The following is a 25,675-nucleotide window of genomic DNA, read 5'->3' as shown; positions in this document are numbered from 1 at the left end:
TGGCAACTTTCAAGCTTAAGGACATTGAGTCTTAGAATAAGTAAATTATACCTTCTCTCTCTCTCTCTCTCTCTCTCTCTCTCTCTCTCTCTGTGTGTGTGTGTGTGTGTGTGTTTGTGTGTGTGCTGTCTTTCACTCTTTTCATTTCTCTTCACTCTCCAAATTGAAGTCTGTTCTTCACAGTGCAGTCTCAGGGAGTTTGATAAACTGCAAATCTGATCATGTTACAGCCATCCCAAACTCCATTGAATGGCTTCTCATTGCTCTTAGGATAAAGTTCAAATTCCTTTATATGGCTTATGGGTCCTTCCTGGTCTGGGCTTTGCTTAGCTACTCCTAGTTCATCTCTGAGCTCCAGCAATGCTGAACTCCTTCCAGATTTATTTTTATCCCAGGGTCTCCCTTACTTCTTGTTCTTTACACATGATATGCCTTCTGCCTAAGACATTCTTTCATATACTCATCTGGGTCTGGCTAAATTCTATTTCTATAGGACTGAAATACCACTGCACCAAGAAGTTTTCCATGACTCCCTCTGCTCAGCTCAATTGTCCTCTTTTTGATCCTTTAGAACCCTGAAATTTGTTGTAATACTGTAGTTTGGAAGTATTACTCATTTAATTAGCTGTCTCATCCCCCACCAAAACTATGAGCTCTGTGAAAACAAAATCAAGTTTGCCTCCTCAGTGATTTTATGGTACCTGGCAGAATAAATATATATTGAATCAATGGGTGAATGAAATAAAATGAAGTGAAGGAACTGCTTCCCTGCCTTACATGACAAGGCTAATAGAAGCTTCAGTTGAAATGACTTTGGAGGACATCTAGCTCAACTTCCATTTTGCAAATGGGAGAACTAAGGTTCAGCAAAGTGAGATAATTAGTAGCCAGGCTGAGGTTTTGAACCCAGGTCTCCTGATTTCCAGTTCTGTCTTATTTTGTACTGTACCACACTGGTTCTCCAAAGTGATTTAATCACCATAGCAAGGCTCAGAGATAGCACTGGTTCCAGCTAATACAAAAAAAAAAAAAAGCCAAAGTGATTTTTCTAGTTTTCCTAAGAGTTCAAGTTTAATGGTAGCTAGTGGCTGTTACTTGTTTCTAGAGTGGGGATGAGGAAATGGGGTTGGGTTGTAAGTGTATTCATTATTATCCACTCTCAACTATATAAGTACAGTGCAGATAAAGCCTCATTTTAGCCATTAACAACATACATGTCAGAGCTCTCTGAAAATACTGTTTGGTAATGATTGTATTTAATCACCTAGCTTTTTACCAGAGAGTTTTGCCCTCTTTTCCCTTCTTGTGCTTTTAAATGTGCAGGGAGAGGGGATGCCAGGAAGAGGCAGCCATATACCATTTTCCGTGTTCTCAAATGTCCACCCTTGCCCTCCCTTCCAAAAACATTGTGTTTGAAATCCCACAGTCAGGAATGTATTTCTTTGGCTAAAGTATCATGCAGTCTTTTCAGTTTTACTTGTAAATATCTGTCCTCATAGAGAAGGAGACATCAGGACACAACCATCATAGTGAGTGTATGAGAGACTTTCACAGGGGTAGGTGGAAAGTCAGCAGGGCCCTGTAGAGGTACAAAGCCTGGGAACACCTAAGAGAGCAAAGAGAGAAAATGGTTGCATGATTAAGAATGAGGCTAGAATTTCTTGTCCCATCATTTTGATGAGGGTTGACTGAAAATAAGCATTTCCAGAGTGGATTTCTCTTCCCTGGATTTCACTAATAAACCACAGTAATCTCTGACCTTTCATCTTCCTTCTTGCTACATAGGAACTTCCCTTCTGGGCTCCCTCCTATATCACAAATTTAACAAGATGAAAAGTTAGCCATCACTTTTCCTCCGACACTCCCACCCTGTGCAGATTTTCTTCTACAGTCTCCCTATCTGAATGTCAACCTGTTTACTTCAACTCCCTCCCCTTCACAAAGCACAGTGAGCCCATCCCCAGTCCTGTCATTTCCTTCTCCATTGTAGCCTTCCAATATATTTGGTTCCTCATCCTACTGATGCTGCCCCACCCCCATTCAGGCCCCTTTCACCTCAGCTACTGCAATAACTTCCTAGCTAGTCTCCCTGACTCCAGCCTCTCCTTCAATCCAACTTGTGCAGGTTGCCAGATTAATCTTCCCAACAAGGCTTTCATCAAATCCCTCTCCAGCTCCAGCACCCCTACTGCCTTTTGTATTCACTCCAAATGCCTTCATTTGGCTCTCAGGGCCTCTCACCTTCTGCCCCCATTCTTCAAGCCACCCTCCCTCCCCCACTTCATCAACCCCATTTCTCCTTTCTCATTATTCCTTAACAGAGCCCTTCTCTTCAGCCAAACTAATCTGCTTACCACCCTCCTACCACCCACAATTTGCTCCTTTCTGCCTCTTGTTCTTTTGCACATACTGTTCTTTCTCCCTGCAAAGCCCTTACCCTCTCAGCTCCAGAAAGCTGCATCCTTGACCTTCTTAATGAGTGCATATAAGACTTAACTTTTCCAGGAAGCCTTCCTGGATTAATTTGGTCTGCTCAATTTTTTATTAGATTGAACCTGATGAAATTGCCAATATCCAACCATTTTCAACCCAGATATGGCAGTTTTATAGGGCTCAACCCAAAAGATACTCCCACAATATTTGACTACTCTTTATAGTATCAAAATATATTGCTGCATATATTGCTTAAATTGCCCCCTACAAAAATTTCTGACATTCCGATTGCCATAAACAGTGAAAGCTGAGATAATATTTTGTCCCTGATGGGGCTGAAATACATAAGAGAACACAGTGGGTATTCAAATTTGGCTTTTATTAGATTCATTACATTGTATGATATAGTGGTTGTCATCACCATCTCTCTTGTATTATACATAGGGGCACCCAGGGCTGTCTTGCCCACTGGTTTTTAGATACCTAGAGGGCAAATGCAAGGTCTGATTCACCTCTAGTACTGCCTCTTCACCTCGCACAGTGCCTGGTACATAATAGACCCTCAAGAAATATTTGCAGAACTGAGTTAAAGTAACTTCTGTATCTTTTTGCTCTGCAAAGAACAGAGGAGGCCTGGGCATCCTCTAATCCTTTTAGAGAAGACCTGGAGAAAGCAACATGTGAATCCCTGAGCCCCGGCACAATCAAATTACCAGACACATATAGATCTTAGCAAACAGCAAATCCATGGCAACCAGTCTGGCAGTGCACTTGCCTTTCCCTGGAAACCTGCCAACTGCTACTTGCAGGCTCAAGAGAGCAAGAAAGCAAGCACCAGATAATGTCTACTTCAAGCTTCTTGCCCTTCCCCATACCTCTGCTGTGTCTGTCTGCAGGGTCCTGGGGTGGAGAGAGTAGTATGTTTTCCCTATGCATAATAATAGATTCAGACTAGGGAGGGTAGCATGCCAGTCTATCTAATAAAAATATAAAGCAGTCAATAAAACAGCACCCTCAGAGCCCTTAAGGGCATTGTAGATGTCAGTTAATCCTCCCCACATTCATTACACAATGCTTTCTTTGCAGAGTTGGTGTGGACTGCCCCTGAACTGTTGAGAGCCCCAAGTGGCAACAGATCAGGTTCTTATGCAGGAGATGTCTATAGCTTTGCCACCATCATGCAAAAAGTGATGGTTTGGGGAACCCCATTCTGCAGGATGGATCTGCGTGCTGAAGGTAAGCAGGAGGTGAGAAATTGGTACCTGAGGCCCACTATGCCCCAGATCATCAGGCCAACCCAGGCTGTTGTGATTTGTCAGAAGAGTGTTTGTGCTAACAGCCTGCTAGTCTGCAAGCAGCCCACACTGTATGCAGGTGGGACCTGGAGCCAAATGACTTTAAGCATTTGGAAAATATGGGGATATCCAAGCAACTGATCCTTTTTTGAACTATGACATAACCAAAGGCCCTATAGGACCTATATCAATACTTTTGTCCTCTTTTCCAGTACCCTCTACTCCTTTGAGACACTCATTGCCAAGTGTTTCAGTATTCCTCATGATGCTTCTGGATGTCGTCTTTCACTTTGATATGACACATGTTTTCATCCTCATCACCCACTTAAAACTCATGGCTATCAGGTAAAATCCATCAATGAATATTAAAATCAGTGGGTGAAAGTTTAAGGAGAAACAGGCTATCTGCATATTCTCAAAGCATGAACCCACAAGATATTTACTAATTACAAATTGAAAAATAGTAAGTTTACAAGTGAAGGATCCTGCAGACACCACATTACACAAATGATCACAGTTGCTATTACCAGTAACAACATGCAGACCTGGAATGATGCTCTAAGAAGGGCACAACATTACCTCTGGGGTGTTCTTGTCAAAAATTTGCATAACCTCAACTTAATCATGAGATAACTTCAGACAAACCCCAGTTGAGATATGTTCTACAAAATAACTGGCCAGAACTCATCAAAAGTGTCTAAGACAGGAAAAGAATGAGGAAAGGTCACAAACTGGAGAAAACCAAGACACATCAATTACATGCAACATGAAATCTGAAATTGGATTGTGACATTTAAAAAAATAAACAGACATTAGGGAAACATGAATGAAATTCAAATAAGGAGCCTAATAAAGGCATTGGACAAATGCTAATTTCCTTTGTATATGGTTATATAAATTACTAACATTTGGGTAACTAAGTGAAGGATGTGCAGGCAATTGTACTATTTTTTGCAACTTTTCTAAAAATCTAAATTTATTTCAAAATAAATTTTTTAAAAAGGAAAATAAAACCATTTAGCTATCTTTTGCTGCTCTCAGGATCCTACACCTTCCCATCACTTGTTAAATGAAGCCCAAATTTCTCACACAACATACAAAAACCTTCCAGTACCACCCACTTTCCACTTCTCTAGGCTTATTTTCTGTCATTCCCCACATTCCAAAAAAACCCATACTTGATGGTGCCCTGAAAATCTCATGGTCTCTCCCACTTCTGTGCCTTTTTACTTGCTGTTTATAGTACTTGGAATTCCCTCACCTCCTCCCCATCTTGCTTCCTCCAACTTGTGTCAACTCTGGGAAGGCTTCCTTGACTTCTTCACTGTGGGTCAGGAACCCCCTCTGTGTTCACTTGTCCCTATCTCTGCTGCGCCTTTTTGTTCTTTGCCTTTGTTTAACTCAATTGGACTATGAGATCCTCAAGGGCATGAATCCTGCTGGGCCTAAGCAGAGAGGTGACCCATTCAACTGCATGGTGTTCTGAGATAGGGACAAGGGCTCCCTCTAACAGAGAGTAGATGGGGCATTCACATTCCAAGGGGTTTATTCCATAAATGTTGCACCAAGAGCAGGATGCAACACAGGCTGCTCTGGGAGAAGTAGAAGGTGTGATGTCATAAGGAGATGAGTAGTCAGAAGCAAGAGTTGATCTGTTTTCATGCAGGCAAGGGGCACCTATTAGGGTTTGAAGCAGCACAGTTTGAGCGTTACAGCCAATGTAGGAGTGGGAAGGGTACACTGGTGGGCCAAGCAAGGTTTGGTTCATGAAGCAAATGTTAAGAGTTGGGATTGATAGAGAGGGGATTAAGATGAGAAATGAGCTCAAAGAAATAGTCAGGGGCCATGTTAAAGAGCCTGAATTTTTATTTTGCAGGTAATGGGAGTCATGAAGAGATTTCGAGCAAGACAGTGATATTGCCAGATGCATGTTTTAGGAATGGTTTGGAAGAGTCTAGGCTATAAGCAGAAGTCAGTGTGAAGCCCAATAAGGTTTGATTGGGACACTGAGGACTAAGGATTTTCTCCTGCTTCCAGGGAGTGAGTTTTCTCCCTTTGTAAAAAGGTCAGTCTGGGTGATCTAGATCTTTGGTCACTTAATTGCTTTTGGGTTTGAATAGGGGCCTAACTGAGGTCCTAGGTGTTTGAAAGCAGAACAGTGTGGTAGATTGAGATTGCCTTTGTTTGAATTTGAACTCTGTCACTTACTAGTCAAGAGACTTTGGGGAAATTGCCATCTGTTTGTAGTGAGAATCCAATGAATAATACACACAAAATGCTCAACCCACAGTCTGATATATAGTGAATATTCTGTTGGAAGTAGCCTTCATTGATCATCAACCAGGAGGATCTTGATAAAGCCCTAAACTGTTTACTGCTGTTCTTAATTCCCTTTTCCTAGAGGCCAGCTAGAGTCCAAAACCCAGACCTGTGGTGGACCTGAGCTTGCAGGGAGAATCAACTGGGTCCCTTGTTGGTAAGTTTTAGATGATTTGATGGTGAATGAGGGAAACAAGGTTATTGAAGCATTGGAATTGATGTCAGTAAGCTTCATCAAAAACCTAGCAGAAGCAGGATAAAGCTATGCCTAAATCATACCAATAGTTCAATTGATTAATTTATTACCCCCTTTCCAAAGGTTTGATACAGAGTTTCACTCAGATACAATGGATTTTCAAGTCCCCTAAGGAGAAAACAAAATCAATGGTCCTGCATTTTCTCCTGAGAAACCCCTTTCTTGGCTAAAGCACAGTTATCTCTGTTGTTTCATGGTACTTTTTCCATAATGTGTAAACCTCTCTTCTTATATCTGGACATAAATCGTAGACATGCTTAAGAAGTGTCCTCTTGTGTACAGACCAACAGTTTTTCCTGAGCCTGTACCTCTAGAATGTCTGCAGCTCATGAAGCAGTGGTGGACTGAGGCTGCAGAACAACAACCAACTTTTGATGAAATATTTAACCAGATAAGGACTTTCTGAATCTTATCACTGCCCACAAGTCATCTTAAAGCCAGCCTACTCAAGAGCAACACATTGGGTGTTTATCATATTGTGGAAGAAACTTGCAAGGGAAAAGGACACTTCTCTTGGCAGCCTGGGAGTGGCTACTTTGAGATCCTTGGTGCTGGGCCATCACCAGCATATCCTCCAATAGCCCATGGATTGATCCTGGCATACTTCTGTGTCTGAACATCTTTTCAGACCATCCAGAATCTGGCCTAACCAACCTTTCTACAATGGAATTGAACTAGTAGGTATTTGCAAGGATTGGCATTGAGACTGTCAGAAGATGATATCATGGAATACATGGGGCTCTTCATAGAGCTGAATTTGCTTTGGAGATCTCAGGGAACTCTGATAGTATATCATTTGTGTAATGCCAGGTTAGTTTTGGAGGATCAGGAAGAATATGCAAAATTTGAAAGGACATTCAAAAGGGAATGTGCAGATAGAGAATGCAAAATTAGGAGATTCCTTAGGTTCCCATGGAACTACTTGAGGCAATAGGTACATGAAAAGTGATAACCCCTCTTCATAAGATACCGAATTTCTAAAGAGGATAATTCTTTCTCTAAAAGTGAAAATCAGAAGGGGAATGGGGAAAGGACAGAATGAGCCCTACTAAGGAATCTAAGGTGTGAATCTTTTGTTGATGCATGCAGTGTAGAATTTTGTTGAAATTACAAGATACCAAAACTGAGGGTACTCTCCAGGAGTGCCTTGTCAACTCTAACAGAGAGGTTTTGGGGCCTGGCTAGAGTACAGCACTGAGATGCTTTATGAGTGGCAGGTATCTGAGGCGGAAAAGAGAAAGAGTTGGACTGAAAGCCTGAAGGGCCCTGCTTATGAAGTCATCCGTGTCCCCAGCTAACAATGCCTCCATTAGCCTGGCTGACTTTCTTGAGGACACTCAAACAGGTGTTCGATAGTATGGAAAAAGCAAAGGACCATTAAGGTCAGATTTCTAAAAACTTACTGTGAGGTAGGAGATAAAGCATTTGCCCTTGTGTTGATGCTAGAGATGTTATTTCAGAAGGCAACAGAAAAGCTGGTGATAGATAGGAGTATGCATCATGTGACTTTCAAACAAGACATTGCTGGAGTTACCCTCACTAAAATGCTTCAGTGGAAATTTAGCATGTCTAACTATAAGGCTATCCTCCCAACTTTCTGCTGCTAATAACATTTTAATAAGAGAAGCATTTCCATAAGTTAGGCAACAGGGGGAGCCCAAAGGATCTGAAGTGGCTGCTGAGGTTACCCCCAGGACCTTGGTGGACAAATATAAGTGAAGAAAACTCATAAGGAAACCCATAGTATTCACCTGGAGTGAACACAGCTGTGTGCATGCTGAATATAACAGTAAGGGAGTTACCCCTCTTGATTCTAATGCTAGGCCAAGTTTCTTGTAGATGGACAAGGTCCCAGGACAGTATATGGAACATCTGTGGCATGTAGCCACAGGGCCTAGGATAGGGCAAGAGCAGTTGAATTTCTACCTGATCTGACAGACCTGAAGGACAGGTACTAGAGGACACCATGTTCTTGGACCCCATGGCAAGGAATAGGGGTAGATCTGACCATCAAACCCTCTTTTAGTGGTCAGGGAAACTTTCACCATTCACTGGCAACACAGAAGCATTTGAAGATAAGTATAATTTAGTAGGTTGATGATCTAGAAGGGTAAAAGGTCACTTCCTGCATTCTTTCCCCTTACCTCATTCGCAACTGGCCTGGGTTGAAGACCAAATCCTGTTGCCTTTAAAGTGACTACTGTTCTAGTGATAGCATCTCAGAACTGAAGGAGCCTAACTATAGCACATTTATTCAGACTTGGAAGGCTTAGAAGAGTAGAGAAAGAACTACGTGGGGGTGAAAGAGTCCTGTGAATGGGTGAGGGTGGATGGTGACTTTTCCTATTTATAATCAAGGTTCATCTTTCCTGCTTGGTATTTTACAGGACAGGATTTGTGATAAGGGGGTCTGCTCCATCATCTGTGAATTTAGTGAAAAAGCATTCCTTGGCTCCTCTTTCTGTTTTACTTCCAGTTTAAAATTTTGAATGGAGGGAAGAAGTCCAATATCATTGATTCTATGCTTTGGATATTGGAGCAATATTCTAGCAACTTGGAAGATTTGATCCAAGAATGGACTGAAGAGCTGGAAATTGAAAAAGAGAAAACGGAAAAGCTTCTAACACAGATGCTACCACCTTATGTGTGAACACCTGAGGAGTGTGAATCCTTATAACAGTGTGTTCTATTAAAAAAAGAAGAAGAAATTATCCATCAACTAACTGCTCCCTCCTCTATCCTGTACCCTCTCTACTCCCAGTGGGTTTGAGTCACACCTTTAAATCAAAGTAGAATTGGAAACCAAGGGAGCAAAGCACACATCCTAATTTTCCACTACCTGTGGATCATGCTGGTCATTTAAGTTTTTGGTGCCTCAGTTTTTCTGTATGTCACTTAGTGACTTTGCCAGGATGTTGACCAATTAAAAGACGACAGTTCCTTTGAGTGCTTACAGGAAAGTAGCAGGGTTGTTTTTTTCAGGTTGTTTTTTCTTCTTAAGTTGAAAACCTTATTTGTTATAATCCAAAATTTCCCAAGCACCTTATTGTGTTGTCACATGATCTTCTAGGAGATAATTGGGAAAATTAGTCTCATGGAAAGGTGACCATTAGGGAACATTCCCTGGGATGGGGGAAGTTGAAACAGAAGTATTGAGAACTGAAAAAAAATTCCATGAAGGCAACTTGGAGCAGGTCTATCTGTTCAGTGTGATACTCCAGCACGTGACACAATGCCTGGCACATCATAAGCACTCAATATATATTTGTAGAATTAGTGAAGGAATTAGTGTATTTACCCAGGTGACAGTTTCTTTCTCATCGTTTACTTGGCAGTGGTTTTTGGAGAAATCATGTTCTACCAGGTGTGTATGGCATAGAGGGAGGTTAGTGTCTTCTTAGGAATAGCTATGTCTGCTTTTCATATCAGTTGCTGAATCTCTCAAAAAGGCTACACAGTTGAACCTGAGGGGTTTGATTTGATCACCTTGTGACATTGCGGGCTTCACCACCATCTCAGCCATGAGTGAGCCCATTGAGGTGGTAGATCTTCTGAATGACCTGTATACACTTGTCAATGTGGTCATTGGCAGTCATGGCATCTACAGGCACATTAATTAACATAGAGAATGAGATTTTTACATGAAGTTCACCTGTGTGTATTCCAGATTTGAAGGATCAGTTTCACAGGATGTTGTTCTTTAGGAATGAAAAGTTAAGCAGTACACCACTTCTGTTAGTTTCCCATTGGGAATGAAGGTCAAACAGAATGCATGTCATTTCCCACTTTACAAAATAACAACTCTCAACCCAGTCAGAGATTGCAGTACAGATTCATTCTGAGCTGTTTTCTAGAACGGGGACTAAGAAGAGGTTGAGGCTAAGAGCTCCTGCACTTTAGTAGCTGAGTTCCCATAGTGCAGTCAATATTGTTCTAGGAACTGAAGAGGAGACAGAAGTACTTTTGTTTTGCCCATAGTAGTGGCTGCAACAGTTCATCATGGTAAAGTTTGTGCAGATCTAATACATGCTATGAAAATTTGGTCTCGTTTAGGTACTGCTTTTATACAGGAAGGAAGTTGGCATTATACCAGGGAGCTATTAGACCCAAGACTCTTTGGGATTGCTACAGGGTAATCCAAAGTCGCCTTACTGATTTGAAGTATGGGGAAGTGATTAATTATATGGTTGCAAGCCCCTGTTTCTACCTTCCCCAACTCCCCAGCCTATCAGCTTCCACTTTCTTTGTCAAAGGTTGCAGAAAAACTTTCACTCATTTTGGTGCCATGTTTCCTTACCCTTGTTTTTATATGTTGTTTCGTCTCTAGGCACAAAATGACTAAAGGTATTATAGCTGTGCAGGGATATTTCCATGTTGTCTGCAACATGGATACTTGTCTTATTGATGGAGAGATGCCCCAGGCATCCCAGAATTTAGACAGCTCCCCTGTCCCAGGAACCAAGGTAGAGCTGGAGAATGAGTAACTCCATTCATTGGATCCTTCACAGTAGTCTGAAATGTTCCAGCTTTTAAATCGTAGGGCAGTGTGTTTATCTCAGATTAGACAGGGCCCTTTCAGGTCAGGTAGAAAGCCTCAGGGCTAGGCCAAACCACCTAAATAGGGCTCAGAAATAGACATCATACCTGTCAATCAACAGGAGCTGCAAGCTAATCAAGAAGCACACATGGAAACCATGGTGGAGGAAAAATCCATGGAATCAGACTACCTGTCTTAACTTGTTGAACTCAAGCAGCCTGAAGAGAAAAACAAATCACTGAAGGCTAATTCAGTTGAAACTAAAATCAAAGATGATTCAGCGTGGGCAGTAACACAGCCACCAGTTTAATCAATTCAGCTGATTCTGTTCAGACAATTGTTGGGGGGTCTTTGAGATGAGACCATTAATTATTTTTGGACTTCACAGCTACAGTAGGGAGTTAGTGGGCTACTCCCATGATAGAGCAAGGCTATATGAATCCAGAAATGGAATCTAATTTTTCAGTCTTGTTTATTAAAAACAACACAGTGCAAAGGAAATAAAAATTGAACCAGCAGTGAATCACCAAACCTATTTGTATTTTCATTTTCCTTACCTGTAAAATTGGAATCACCTCCCCTGGCACTTGATAATCTGAAATGGAAGTGAGAAGGCTACAGCAGAATTATGGAGTTGGTGATTTGTTTTCACTTTCAGTTCTCCTGCCACCACCTCCATCTCAATCAGACCCTTTTCTCTATCTTCCCTTCCCTTCCAGTGTCCTTATGCTGGCTGATGCAGCCCATAATTCCACATACAAATCTACATGCCAAGGCCCAGCAGTGCCCAGGCTCCCTGCTCTTCCAATTCCCTCATACATATCTTTGGGGCTTCCTGGGTAACTGACTTATCAAAGCTGAAGGGCCAACCACCAGGCTCTGATAATGACCAGCCACTGAGTTTCCACTCCATATAGCATTTGTGTATCAACTCTTCTTTCCTCTATGTAGGCAGGCATGCCTATTTGGGGGCAGGAATCCTTCCATCATACCATACCAGGTTAGGAAGACCCTGGATGGAAGCATGCTAAGAGACAAAGGATCATTGTTATTGGCTATATAGAAAATCATGATGAGGGTCTATTGCCAATTACTAAACTTCTTTCTCTGGAGCTGAATCATAGCCACAGTCCTAAGGCTGATTTCAAGACATGACCTTTTGGTGATGATGATGATAGCTTACTTTAAGTGTTTTGACATACTATTTAGTCTTTAGAAAACTCTATGAGGCAAGTGTTGTCATTATTCCTATTTTACAGATGAGGATACTGAAAGACACGGATTAAATGACTTGCCTCAGGTTTGTAAGTAGTGAATCTGGGATTCTAAGCAAGGCAGTATGACTTCAGAGTTTCATTCTCTTAACTTTTGCATTCTGTAAGTGTAGTCCTCTCGGAAAACATAAATTGTAACTAGATCCAGTCCTGTAGTAGCCCAGCCCAACTGGATCATTTTATAGAAGTTCTTTCAGCTTACTTACCTTTTGGATTTACCTAAAAAGCTTTACTGGTTGTCTAAAAGAGTGAGCACACTTCTATGGGGAAGCTGAGGAGCACAAATTTGCCTTTAGTTCCCAATGTTCAGCCCTAGCTGGCCCATGTGAATCAGTTGTGGACCAGTATTGCTGCCCCTCAGGGAGGTAGCAGTAGAAGAGAAGGTGGCAACTTGTGAGAAAAGACCTAGTTCTTATTCCCAATGAGTATGAAAAACTAACTTCATCATATTTTAGAGGTAATACAAAGACCAGAGGGAATAGATTCTTCCTTGTCCTGCATTTCCATAGGCTGCCCTAGTTCATTTACCCAAAGTTATCTACAGAAATGCTTGCTGGGGGAGCATCTTAGGCAGCTTCTCCTTGAGTGCTCCCCCTTGGACATCCTACAGACAGTTCCAGAAATCTCCCCTTTCCCTTCTCTCCAAATTCCTTGGAGTCTGATATTTCTCTAAGGTCCTTCAGGAGCCTGTGAAGTAATTACACTTACTTCAAAATCTTTGGGTTGGGGGGCCTAGACATCTGTAATTTTTAAATAAAACTCCTTAGGTGATTCTAATGTGCAGCCAGACCTGTAAACCATTAATAGCCTTCCTATGACATTCTCACTTTACAAGAAGATCACCTGATTGCCATCCTATCCCTAACACAGTGAAAACAACAACAAAAAAGAAACACAAAGAGGTTACTTTCTTGCTAATTGTACTTCTCCTGATTCCCAGAGACCATTGGAGATGCTTACATGGTGGTTTCAGGCCTCCCAAAGAGGAATGCAACTTGACGTTGCAAATATGTCCCTGGATATCCTGAGCTATGTGGGCACCTTCAAGATGCAGCACATGCTGGCAGTACCAATATGAATTCAAATGGGCCTGCACTCAGGTAACAACAACCAGTTAAAGTAAGAGAAAACATTCCCATGTATCTTAAGGAAGACTGGAGAAGGAAGGGGAAAATGTAGTTCTTCCCTGATTCCTGGCAGCTGAAATACTGAGGTGTCTAGGGCTGCTTTATGCCTACCCACGTTTACCTTCTTTCCAGTCCCTGCACCACCACAGTGAGCAGCACCCCTTGTTTAGCTATTAAACTCTTTCACTCTGCCTTTCTGAGTTAGAACCAACATTTCCATGTTTGACTGTGCTACAAGATTACCAAGTATATTATATTTAGGATAATTTGTTTAATTAATTGGAATCTCAACTCCTGAAGTATTTTTGTCCACCCCAATTCCTTCTTGTTTGGACATCTTCAAACTCTCCCCCTTCATTGTATCCTTCCTGTTTCACTTCACACATTCAGGTATGTTGAGAGACATCTCATTTGATGCCACAGATATCTCACCTACTAGCTCCTCTTGGTATCCTCTGCAATCCTCACTTCTTTCACTTTGATCTGCTCCTCTGTCTCCTTTTCTTCCTTCATCCTTTTCATCTCTTTCCTATCAAACTTTGAAAGAGTGAATGACCCACTATGCCACAGTGAAAAGGCTATCCCCCTTAACCATTTGCAATCCAACTTCAGCCCTCACCACTTTCCCTGATCTTTGTCTGCCTTTACCTGTCTGTAGCATTTGGAATTCATGACAGTTCACCCTAAAACTTCTTTTCAATTGGTTATTGTCGTGACTTGCTCCTCACTATTCAACTGTTGCTTTTCCACTTGCTGTATTGGTTTTCTTAGCTTTTCTTCTTCTTTTTTTTTTTTTTTTTTTTTTTCTGGTGGTGCTGGGGATCAAACCCAGGGCCTTGTACTTGCAAGACAAGCACTCTACTGACTGAGCTATCTCCCCAGCCCCCTTAGCTTTTCTTGTTACCATTTTCTGCAGAACATTCAGTATGGTAATCTCCTTGCTTTACTGCATATTATCACCTAATTTATTTTTCAACCTGACTCCAACCAGGAAGCCAGGCTTTCATCTTCTACCATTCCAACTGGCTTTCATTTTCTATCACTGTCTGATAGTTCCTTTTGTCTTTATCTGTCTCTTAAATAATGGTGTTCACCAGGGTTCTGTCCTGATCTGCTTTATTTCCCTCTCCACACTACTCTGGGTTATTTCATTCTTGTCTATGTTTTAACCACCACTTATATGCTGTTGACTTTCAACTACACATCTTCAGGACAATCTTCTCCCTTAAGTTTCAGCCTTTGTATATAAGGCTTCCTGCCGACATTTCCACCAGAATATTTCACATGGTCCTTTGGCTCAACATTTCTAATACAGAAATATTTTCTTCCTGTATAAACTTCCTCCTCTTCCTGTATAAACTTCCTCTGTATTCTCTATTTCAGTTGGTGTTACCACCATTGACTCAACTACTCCAGTTGGTCTTGAATGTCATCTTTGACTCCTCCCTTACTCTGACCTTTGGTATTCACTTAGTTACTAAATTTTGAACATTTTCCCTTTTAAACATTTATTGCGTCTATCTTGTCTCTCCTTGATTCTCAGTTCCTAAATCTAGGCCACCAGCATCTCTTGCCCGGATCACTGCAATAACATCATTTTGCTTCCAAGTTTGCCTCTTTCCATTCATCCTTCCCATATTAATCAGCACAATCTATGTTTTCTTTCCTTTTCTTCTTTTAGACTTTAAACTCTTTGGAGGGAGGAACTATATCTTATTCATGTTTGTATCATGAGTGGTTAGCATATGGGAGGTGTGCAGTATTTTCCTTACAAAGAAAGAACTCACCTCTCATTCGTACTCCAATTTTCCCTCTCCAACCCCCTCAACACACCTCTGCTTAGATAATTTGCCATGATTTCAAATTTAACTTATTTAAAACTCCAAATAATCTTTTCTCACAAGGCAGCATAAACCCATAAGCCCATGCCAATTTTCTGTTGATCATCAATAGGACAGTCAACAAGTCCGTTGATTCTTCTTTCACAATATCCTTCTTTTATCACCCCTTTTGATCATCCACTTTCCATTGTCACCTTTCCAGTATCTCCTTCTTAGATTACTACAATAGCCATCTAACAGGTTTTCCTGGTTTTACTTTTTTTCCTTTTCAATGTATTCTATACACTGATCTGAGAGATTTTAAAAAAGGAAAAAGAATTTTTAAAATATAATTTCCTGTTCAAAATTCTCTAGCGATTCAAGGTCCTCCATCATGCACAACCTTAATCCAATCTTATCTCCAGTTTCTCCCCAGCTGCATGAACTGGTAGACTGCTTTGTCTAAGAGCTTCCCCAAATTACAAGCATGCTCAATCCCAACCTTGAGCCTTTGATTTATGTCCCTTTTTGCCTATTCAAAATTCTACCCACCCATCAAGATCCAAATCAAATCTTACCTTCTCCATTGGCTCCTTCTTGATTGCGTTAATTCCAAATTAGCACCTTCCACATTTTCTAAATTGTTGTAGCCTTCTGTCTGTACTATTTATCTTGCTTCAACCATACATTGTCTTCTGGTGTTGCTTAATTGCTTCCTGTTTGATAGTTTCATTCCTTCAATTGGATTTTAAAACACCTAGAGAACTGAGACTATATATTACATTTTTTACTCCCCTTTGCTTCCTAGATTAGTGCTCAGTAGATGATTCTGAATGAGTAAGAAGGGAATTAAAATGAGAATTTTTTGTATTTCTTATTTTTTTTCTCAGAAAAAAGACATTTTTGAAGCAAAACACTTAATTATTTTCTAACTCAGGAAGCATCAAAAATAGTGCTGAAAAATTTAAACATAGAAATAACAGATACCAGAAAGTTAAAGGTGGGGAACTTTCTAGATACTGCTGAACTAACTTTTCATTATAGCTGCTAAAATTCTTTCAGTTACCCTGAACACCTACTATAGACATATTAAAATGTGGGAAGAAATCATTTGAAGAACAAATAGAAAATATCCTTGGATTAACTATATATAGTGCTCTTCCATCTCCTAACACAGATAATTGAAAGTCAGTTTTATTTGTTTTCGAGTTTCCCAAAATGTGTTAGCAATAGTTTTCTTGGTAGAGTTTGAGGCATGGATAGACCCATGAGATACTTCCAACCCTAAGGCACAAGAAAGAGTCACATTTTTTTCCTTGCAATAAACATGTTTGGATCCTGAGTCCATGTGCAGGCTTTTCTGGTTTGGTTTTGTGCTTATTTGTCGTGTTGACAGATATAAGCATCTTGGGTGTAACTGTTACTTGTAGTAGAGATATAAATCAGAAAGGTAGTCATGTCTGCATCATTATAAACTTGCTTTCTCATAGAGCGAAGAGTTTTTAATTCAATTATAAGTCTTCCTTCAGATTCCCAGAGCTATTTGATGGTAACTTTTGTTCTTTCACAAAGCTACATTCCTTCCTGTTCCAGTGGTCCTCTATTAGCATTGAGTGCATACTTATGGACTGTAATCACTCCTGCTACTCTTTAGGGCCAGTTGATGCTGGAGTGGTGGGTCTCATTATGCCCAGATACTGCTTGTTTGGAGATACCTTGAACACAGCTTCTCAGATGGAATCAAACAGGGTTATATGAGTACCTGTGCATGGATTGATGGAATAGCAGCATCTACTTTGGGGAGGTAATTCTTTTTCAGGAGAGGATAAAAAGAACGGGGCACTTGATTTTTTCATGCTTTAAAGAAAAATAAAAGATAATTTGAGAAGATGAAGATTTATCACACGTTTTCCTGGCCTCTAATAGCAAACCAGTAGGGGGTGATGTTGGACTGAACATGTACCTTCCTTGTTCTAGAAATAAAGCTGTAGCTAAGTGACACTGAAACAGCCAGTCAATTTGATCAAAACAACTTTAAAAAGTCTTTTGGGTAAAGGAAAGAATTGGCCAGCCTGGTGGGTGTGGGGGAGTCATGTTGAGAAAAGAACTAGGTAAGAGACTGACATTTTCAGTTTTTCAGCTAGTTTGTGAAGACACATTGGAACCAGCTGCCTCCCAGCTGGCTGCTATTCACTGCTCTAGTCCTCTTTTTGAACTAGTTAGGACCCCAGGAGTTCTGGCTTCATCAAATAACCCCTAGAATTTAGCTAACAATAATCCCTTAATCTAGGGAGCTTGGAATTCTGAAATAATTAATTCCAACTAGACTGTGTATAAAATCTTTAGTTTCTATCAAAACAAACACAGTATCGAAGATCCCACTTCTTCCTCCTTTCTTTGAGAATAAAACTACATAAACCATTATGCCACTTGTCTGTTGCTGTCAAGATGCTGGCTCTACCCTTTCTTGTTTATTTACTTCCACTACTGAGATAATGTTAGAATCACAATGTGCCTTTTACCTATATCATGGTTGAGCAAAGCAATTTTTCATGCTGTTATAGGAAAATCATAGAGAACAACATTAAATTTTATATACAGTTTTTGTGGATTTTATGTTAAAAAGAAAGAAACCATTTAAGCTCTTAGGACCCCTGGCTCTAGCAGCTACTAGGCAAGACAATCTCTTCCCCAACTTTGGCAGTATACTCAAACCAGTCCCTGATGATATGGTGGCCTATATCACAGTGGGTGGTGCCCTGTCTGACCCCACTTCCCATCACTCATGTGCAGAAACAAGCTTACACAATGGGTCCAGTCTTAGTCAATCTATCCTGTGCAGCCATGATTAAGGAGGCAGCACGGAACTTAGAAGCTGTTGTCAGAATAAATTTTCTGACATCTGGGAAAGTCTTCAAACTCTACAGATATGGCAGAGGCCATGGAAGTAGTCAACCAGGAACCACTGCGTGAATATGACTTTGCATATGACTTTGCTCTTGCAGTGCAACCCAAGATGAAGTGAAATTGATCATGGAACCGCAATGCAGATTTGGCACAGTACTCTGGACTGATGTAAGCTTGTAGAAAGCTGAAGTCATATTCTGATCTGCACTATGGAAAACTCCACACATTTTACATTGCAAATACAGAGTTGAAAGCAGAAATTGAATTTTGAGATTTAAGCTGCACCTTGTCCAGTGATCAGGTTAGAAGAAGAAAATGAAGTGAATTACCCACAGCAGGTGTTTATTAAGTACTGACTATGCAAAGAAGGCATTGTGAGGGATACAAAGAAGCATACACATGTGATCTCTGCACTACAGGAGCTGGTTAGTGTGCTTTTCTGAAAGCTAATGACTGTGAACTGAATATGGCATTAGGCTCCACAACTGACTGAATATCTGTAAAGAGGTAACTTCTAGCTTCATGTTGAATATGAAACCAAGACATGTAATAGGTCTAATAACAGAAAATCAATTTTATCAATATCTCATTTGTATCCAGTTGCATCCACTGAGATTCTAAGGTGGAAGTGACTAGTCACCTAGCCCTGGAGTGATTCTCATTACCATATCGCTAGATGGTAGTTAGAATCGGCCATCCCTCTTTCTCCACCAGCAGGATCACCCTGCTAAAAATCTCCCTGAAGAGAGGATACTAGTGTGATGGTACAAGTTGGACTGGAATACACTGGCCAGGCATGTGACTTTTAGAAATAGGACAACCCCTTTTGAGCAGAGGCATTGGGTAACTATTAATCAATGAGGAACATGTAAACAACAGTATGAGTGTGTTAAGAGAAAGAAAGTCATTGTGAATATACATGGTAAAAATTCCGTGCAGTTTTTTCAGTCATAACTTCCCATTCAGATTGTAAAAAATGAAACCACTCTTCTGAAAGAGTGGTTCTGAAGCATGTGTGAGAGCAAGTTTTGGACTTTTATATAAGACCCAGCCTCAATAAGGTGTCAACTCATAGAGTGACAGTTTTCAGGAAGATTAAGGATCTTACCCCAGTTAAGAAGTGATTATTCATATGGGAGCACTGGTGCATGCCTGTAATCCCAGTAGCTTGGGAGGCTGAGGCAGGAGGATGGCGGGTTCAATGCCAGTCTCAGCAACTTAGCGAGGCCCTTTCTCTAGATAAAATATAAAAAATGGCTGGGGATGTGGCTCAGTGGTTAAGCCCCTCAGAAGGAAGCACTATTTCCTTCATTAATTATTCATTAAGGAATTAGATTTAGGCACTTAGTTTCTAAATATATTTTAAATTGGTAGTTTCTCAGGTAAAGTTCTTATCCCAGGTTGACTGGAAAATAATACATTCTTGTGTGTACACAGAGACACCTACCTAAAGGACAGGTGTGAATGTCGTCTCCATAAAATGTTTGTTGACAGAGGTCTTGGAGTATGTCTCATTGATGTTTCATTTAAGTACAGCAATACTGAGAGATAGTTGTCAAGATGCATAAGCTTTTGTCTCTTAAGTAATATTATATTAGTATTATATAAAGTTTGGGAGTTCAGTCCGAGTGGCAGCATTTGAGAGAAGTTGCTGAAGACAAACTTCCCTGAGAGGAGGTCACATTTCAGCTGAGAGCACAGTGGTGGTTGCTGGTCTCTCCATCTCAACCTTCAAGTTAAATTAACACCTTTCTATTGCATGGCCTTTCATCTGAGATGGTGTCTAGGAGGCTGATAGGTGCTACAGCTAATGCCTTATTTGAGCCTGGGGAGAAGGCCATCATTCTGCCTCCTCCTTCTGTACAACTCTAACAAAAGCTCTCTCTCAGGATTTTGCTTAGGATCTAATACACTTTGAAGTGGAGTCACTTATTACATTGAGAATTTATCATTGATTTTATCAATGAGAAAGGAGTCAAAGTCAGACCTCTTTCTTTTTTGCCTTACCACATTCATGTCAGTCTCAGCACTGTTACAATTCTTCAAACTCTGAGAGAGGGCTGACTTCAAACTCTCTGAGTAGAGTTTCAAGGAAGAACAGAGCTCAAGGTATAATGTTCTTTTGTTTTTGGAACCAAACCACTTGGATACACCTGCTTCTAGAGAGGTCATGGTCTGCTGAAAGAGCTTACCTGGGATTCTGAGACTCAGAGCTCTAATTTAGCCAGAATCTTCAGCTCCATCTGAGGTTCCCAAAACATTATTCCCTTCTGCCTCAGAATTTTTCCTCTTTAAAATATGACTAAACAATCCCCCCCAAACCAAAGGTTGAATGTTTTCACTGATATGTGGGTGCTAGCACACAATAAGGGGGTGGGATAGAAGTTCAGTGGATTAGATGAAGAGGAATGAAGGGAAGGGTGGGAGGATGGGAAAAGGACAGTGGAATGAATCTGCCATAACTTTCCTATGTACCTACATGCATGTACCACAGTGAATCTTGCCATCTTGTACATCCACAGTAAATTAATTTTTAAAAATAACTATGGTAACTGGAAAAAGCTACTATCAGTAGAGTAGAAAGAAGGGAGCAAGGCATGGGAGGAGGGGAGGGGGAGGAGAGGTACTGGGGACTGAATTGGAACAAGATATATTCTATGCTTTTATAATTATGTCAAAATGGATTCTACTGTCATGTAAAACTAAAAAGAACCAATAAATGAATTAATGAATCAATGAAATTATATGAAATAGGTAAAAAATATGTCTTAAATGGCTGGGGGAGGGATCATTGAGACTACTTCTGCTTTTTTCAGACTATAAGTTGCACCTTTATTGCCTTACAAACTGCCCAGAATTCAGCTTTCTGAATGAGCTATATTGTTATTTTCATTTTTTTGACTCCCATTTTGTTTACTCTTTGGCTGTGTTGGACATTGTTTTATAAGCAATAGTACTGGTGAGTTTGGGAATTCTATTCACCTACTCAGTGGTTGCCCTTTCTGACTTTTCATTCACACCACTGGCTATTTACAGAGAGACTTTATGTCTTTCTCCAAGGATCAGGAGGAACAAAGTCAGTTCCTATGAAAGACAATTTGGAGCACCATTTCTTTTTTGGGGCTACAATTGACCTGGGATTCAGGACTGGAATAACTTTCCTTTTTCCATTTCCACTGAATTCTTCTCATCTACTTTTGGATGGTCCCTGAACCACTGATCAACCTAATTATAAGAGACCCCAGCAATATAATAAGCTAACTCCTTCATTTTCAGATGAAGAATCAAGGCCAAGAGAGGAGAATCAATTTGAGCAGGGTCACACACTCAATTGACAACAGAATCAGGACTAAATTCAGAAAGTCTGACTTACTTCCATGATACCACATGGCATGTAGATGATTTTCTTAGTGATTATTCTTGGGAAAAGTAAATGCAGGGAACTGGGTGATGTGCAATTTGTTTCCCCTAATGGTGATAATTTACATGTAACTATATTTCAGAAGTTAAATGTTGGAAGACCTGATTCTAGTTGATCACTTCCTTTTTCTGTCTGTTCTTAGTTTTTCTTTTTAAATAGTTTCTTAATATCTTCCAGCAGGTGGAATGAATCACAAAGGAACAGAGGCTTCCCCCCACCTCTGCAGAGAACTCACATAGTGAGGTTATGGGGGTAGGATATTACTTGGGCAGTAAATCAAATTGCCCAAGACTTTTGTGAGCCCTCTATACATCCTGTCATTTCTTAACAGAGGAGGACAAAGGTAGCTTGGTTTCCTGAAGCACTTTCCTCTATATTTCTTGACACAGAAATTTCATTTAAAAACTGAAGAAATGCCACTTTAGAAGCTGAAAAAGGAAAGATATGATCCCACCCCCATGATTTTTATTACCCCACAAATTCTAGTTAGAAGCATTTGCATCTTTGGGATTTTTGAGTACAAAAGCAGGACTTATTTCGAAAAGGCCCTTTGCAGCTTCACTGTTTCCCTCATCCTGGGGAATTTGGGAACATTCTACAGCAAGTTGGAGGGAAAGTCATTTCCTAAGTGCCACATTGGGCATTGGTTATTGGGGCAGCAGGGGCCTTAGGGGGAAGAGAGCTTGAGAGGGAGATACTGAAAGAGGAGAATGGGCCCTAAAGGAAATGAGGGGAAAGAAGAGAAGACACAAGAAAAGAAGGGAGAGGACAGGAGATCCTTTCTGTATTTGTACCTTTCATCTCACCACAACTGTGCCTGTAACCACAACTACTCAGGAAGCTGAGACAAGAGGATCATAAGTTTGAGGCTAGCCTGGGCAACTTAATAAGACTATGTCTCAAAAAAGGCTGGGGATGTATGTCAGTGATAGAGCACACTTCAGTTCAATCACCAAAAAAAGTATTTGAATTTCAGGTCTGTAAGCATTGGTACTATTTTGTGATTTTTCTTCTTTTCCTTATCTCTTCTACCCCACCCTTACTCAGCCCCTCACACACACACACACACACACACACACACACACACAAACACACACACACACACATACACACACATCAGCAACTGAGCTAAGAAATAAAGAGGTTGTATTGACAGATTCATGAAGGTCAGAAGGTCTGGTCTCTAATTCTTGCCCCATCAATGGCTTAGTGTGTGACATTGGACAAGTAACTTTATCCTCTCTGTGCTTCCGTTTGTCTACATAGAAACCTCTTCTGACCTGTGATTATTAGGAAACCCATTAATCTCATGACCTTTAAAATTCCCAACAGTTGTTTTTTTGGCATCTAGGCCTGCCCCTTGACCCCAGTGTGTTGGAGAAGCTATGTGGTGTGGAGGGAAGAACATTTAAAATTTGAAGTCTAGTAGACTTGGATTCAAGTCCCAACTCTGTCTACTGATTGAAAAGTCATTTAATCTCCATAAACCTAAGTGTCTCCATTTGCAAAATTAGATTAATAGCAAAACTGCCTTCCAGGATTTAAAGAGAAAATTAAATAAGACAGTAGGTGCCAAAGTGTTTTAAAATTGTTGTGCCAAAGCAAGCTGTTATTATTTGGGAGGTCTCTGGGATTGCCCAGGGACTGATATTGGGTCAAAGAGTTTGCTTAAGACTTCAGTTGTTGCCACACTTGTTTCCCCCCTTCCCTGTCTTCAGCAGAATTGTGGAAGTGGAGTGGGTAAACAGAGAGCTAGGATTCTAAGAATTCTCCTGGATGAGTTCCAAAACCTCAGAGTGCCTCTGGAGCTCCCCTAAATACTTTGATTTGGAAGCTTGCCTGAACCCATAACACTCCCGTCTTTTGCAACTACCAGTTTTGGCATCCTAGTGTGTCCCAGGACCCACCCAAATCTCTGGATAACCCTGGTATCTACAAAACTCCCTTGACAATGTTATTCTAGTGACCTCTGGATCTCAAGACAAACAGTCAAATATGGATGTCGATGGGATATTCAATTTTGAGGTTTAATAGTGTGTTTTACCAAAATGAAGTCCAATGAGACTTAAGTATTCAAAGTGCTCAAGGGTTGAGATTTCCAGTTAATGGAACACTATGATTATTTCCTGAGCAACTGTCTATACAAGACACTTCACTAGATACTATGAGGAAAAGAAAAGCTTTAGAGACAGAAGAGTTGGGCTTAATGGATTTAGAATTGAAATGATGATCCAATAGTTGTTTTTATTTAATGTTAATTGTCTGCTTGCTTAAAGATGGGTCATCTCTATAATCCCAGTCCTGGTACAGAAAGGGCAAAATAAATGCAAGAATGACTGATGGAGCATATTCTCAAGATTTTCATCTCTTCTAAAAACAGAGTAGTCATAAATATATTTGCCCAATTACCTGAGGTTTAGGGTGAGTTTGGTACCAGTTAACGGGAGTTGGGCTATCATGGTATTCTTTTCTACTTGTCTTCTGCAGGATTTGTTCAGAACCTTGAACCAAATATTTGCAAAGTACTTTGAGATTCTCCAATTAAATGTGCTATTTATTGTTATGGCTATTGTCTTCATTATTAAGGGATGACTATATGGGATGTAAATAGGGAACAATGGATTTGATGTGTACAGGGGGCAAACCTAATTGAAATTTCTAAGTTCAACAATTTAGAACTGTTCCAAATGAGAGCTGCTGAGAGTAAGACCATATTTCAGATTAATGGCTTGGAAACACATCCCATTACTTTTCTCAGTCTTAGTAAACACATTTTTTCTTATGGATTGGAGGAAGTGAGAGTACAGTCAAAAGAGAATTGAAAGGAGGAGAGGAAAGCACATTAAGGGGAAGGTTTACTAGAAAGAGGGGAAGGCAGATTAGAGGCAGAAAATTAGAGTCCTCTGGTGTCATCATGCAGGCCTGGGGTTACTAGTTTGGGTTTACACTCCTTTTCTCTCCTCAGACCTATTATTCCTGACAAGTAACTAATTGAAGCCTCTTTGTGGTATTGTACCCATAAGAATCCCATAGGGGAAGAAAAGAGTACTGGAGAAATAAAGATTTCTCAAGGTAACCAAACAAAGTTGCACAGTCTGTTTTCCATTTCTGTTCCCTCTTTAGGTTTTGTGAGAACTATTGGATCATAAGGTATGGAGAGAGGTAGACTCTGAATGCATACACTCCACATGGAATAGACAATAGCTTGCCTAATATCAAAATATCGGGGCAAAAATGACAAACAACATCATCAATGGAGCATCCAGATGTTTTGTTGCTATTAAGTCAAACATCCACATGTTCTCAAAGATGGAGCTGTGGCGGTGGGTAGACAAAACTTCTGAGGGACAGCTTGATATGGTGTTTACTTTTCATCTGGCTGTTCTGGCAATCTATGGAACATGCCTGAGCATCAGGTAAAGAAACCTTGTTGAAAGGAAGACTCCAGGGAGTGGTGCCAAGGGGAAAACAGAGGCAATTTCTGAGTCAACATGAAAGTTTGTACCCTACCGACCAGAAGCCTTTTTTAGGAAAATTGATTATAGTGTGTTTTAACCCCATTTTTTTTCTATAATAAGGGCAAAAGCACAGAGAAGATCTTCTGGCTGGTTGGAAAAAAAGTCTTCATGAAGCCCCTTCCTGTGCCCCCCCCAGCGGGCAAAGATGAGTAAGTGGAGTTCACACTTAGAGTTTTCCTATTCCCTACTCTGCCACACTCTCTTCACTACCTATTTTGCCTGCCCTGTAGGCAAGTGGGCCACAGCCTGCAACCAGCAAAGATTGCAGCCTTCCAAAGAAGAGAAGCAGAAAACAGTTGGTGAGAAGCAAGCCATAAGGTAATAGCCAACAGGAAAACAGAGCACAGGAGCTTGCCAGATTTTCAAAGCTGGGGCTCCCTTTGGCATGTGTGCCAGTCTCAACCTTCATTCTATTGGCAGAATGTGATGGAGCTGGTGAACTTCCAATCTCCATTGAGTTGGGCAAAAACCTGGTTGTAGGGAGGCCTGTTGCAGAGTGAGCTACACCTGAGGGAAGTTGGCTGCCCTGGCCTGAGAGAGACCCTTGCCTTCTGCACTGATAACACATTTGAATGCTAACAAGACTGGCCTTGTTATTCAGTTATCAGGCAGCAGCACCTGCCTTTTCCATTGCTGAGCATCTGGACCACAATGTGAGCCACTTCCAGCCTTTAGAGACTTACATCTATCTAGGCAACCCAGCGGTATTGAGACTACCTCCTTTTCCTGGGATCTATTGGCAAGACCATCTTAAAGGGGATGCTTATG

General features: G+C 40.7%; 1 protein-coding gene across 1 annotated transcript in view; it reads left to right on the top strand.

Moving 5' to 3' along the window:
* The window catches only part of Gucy2f (guanylate cyclase 2F, retinal), a 96,589-nt gene extending 71,365 nt beyond the window's left edge, over positions 1-25,224 (top strand). Inside the window, 12 exon segments of the mRNA XM_053743334.1 lie at positions 3,520-3,669; positions 6,546-6,706; positions 8,792-8,949; positions 9,733-9,792; positions 9,794-9,911; positions 13,051-13,109; positions 13,111-13,214; positions 16,716-16,805; positions 19,962-20,077; positions 24,968-25,056; positions 25,138-25,196; positions 25,199-25,224. Of these exon segments, the coding sequence (XP_053599309.1) occupies positions 3,520-3,669; positions 6,546-6,706; positions 8,792-8,949; positions 9,733-9,792; positions 9,794-9,911; positions 13,051-13,109; positions 13,111-13,214; positions 16,716-16,805; positions 19,962-20,077; positions 24,968-25,056; positions 25,138-25,196; positions 25,199-25,224 (1,190 nt within the window).
* The last annotated feature ends 451 nt before the right edge of the window (positions 25,225-25,675 follow it).

The sequence above is a fragment of the Sciurus carolinensis genome, chromosome X (assembly GCF_902686445.1).
Source record: "Sciurus carolinensis chromosome X, mSciCar1.2, whole genome shotgun sequence".
Taxonomy (NCBI): Eukaryota; Metazoa; Chordata; class Mammalia; order Rodentia; family Sciuridae; genus Sciurus; species Sciurus carolinensis.
This window is presented reverse-complemented; position numbering and strand designations above follow the sequence as displayed.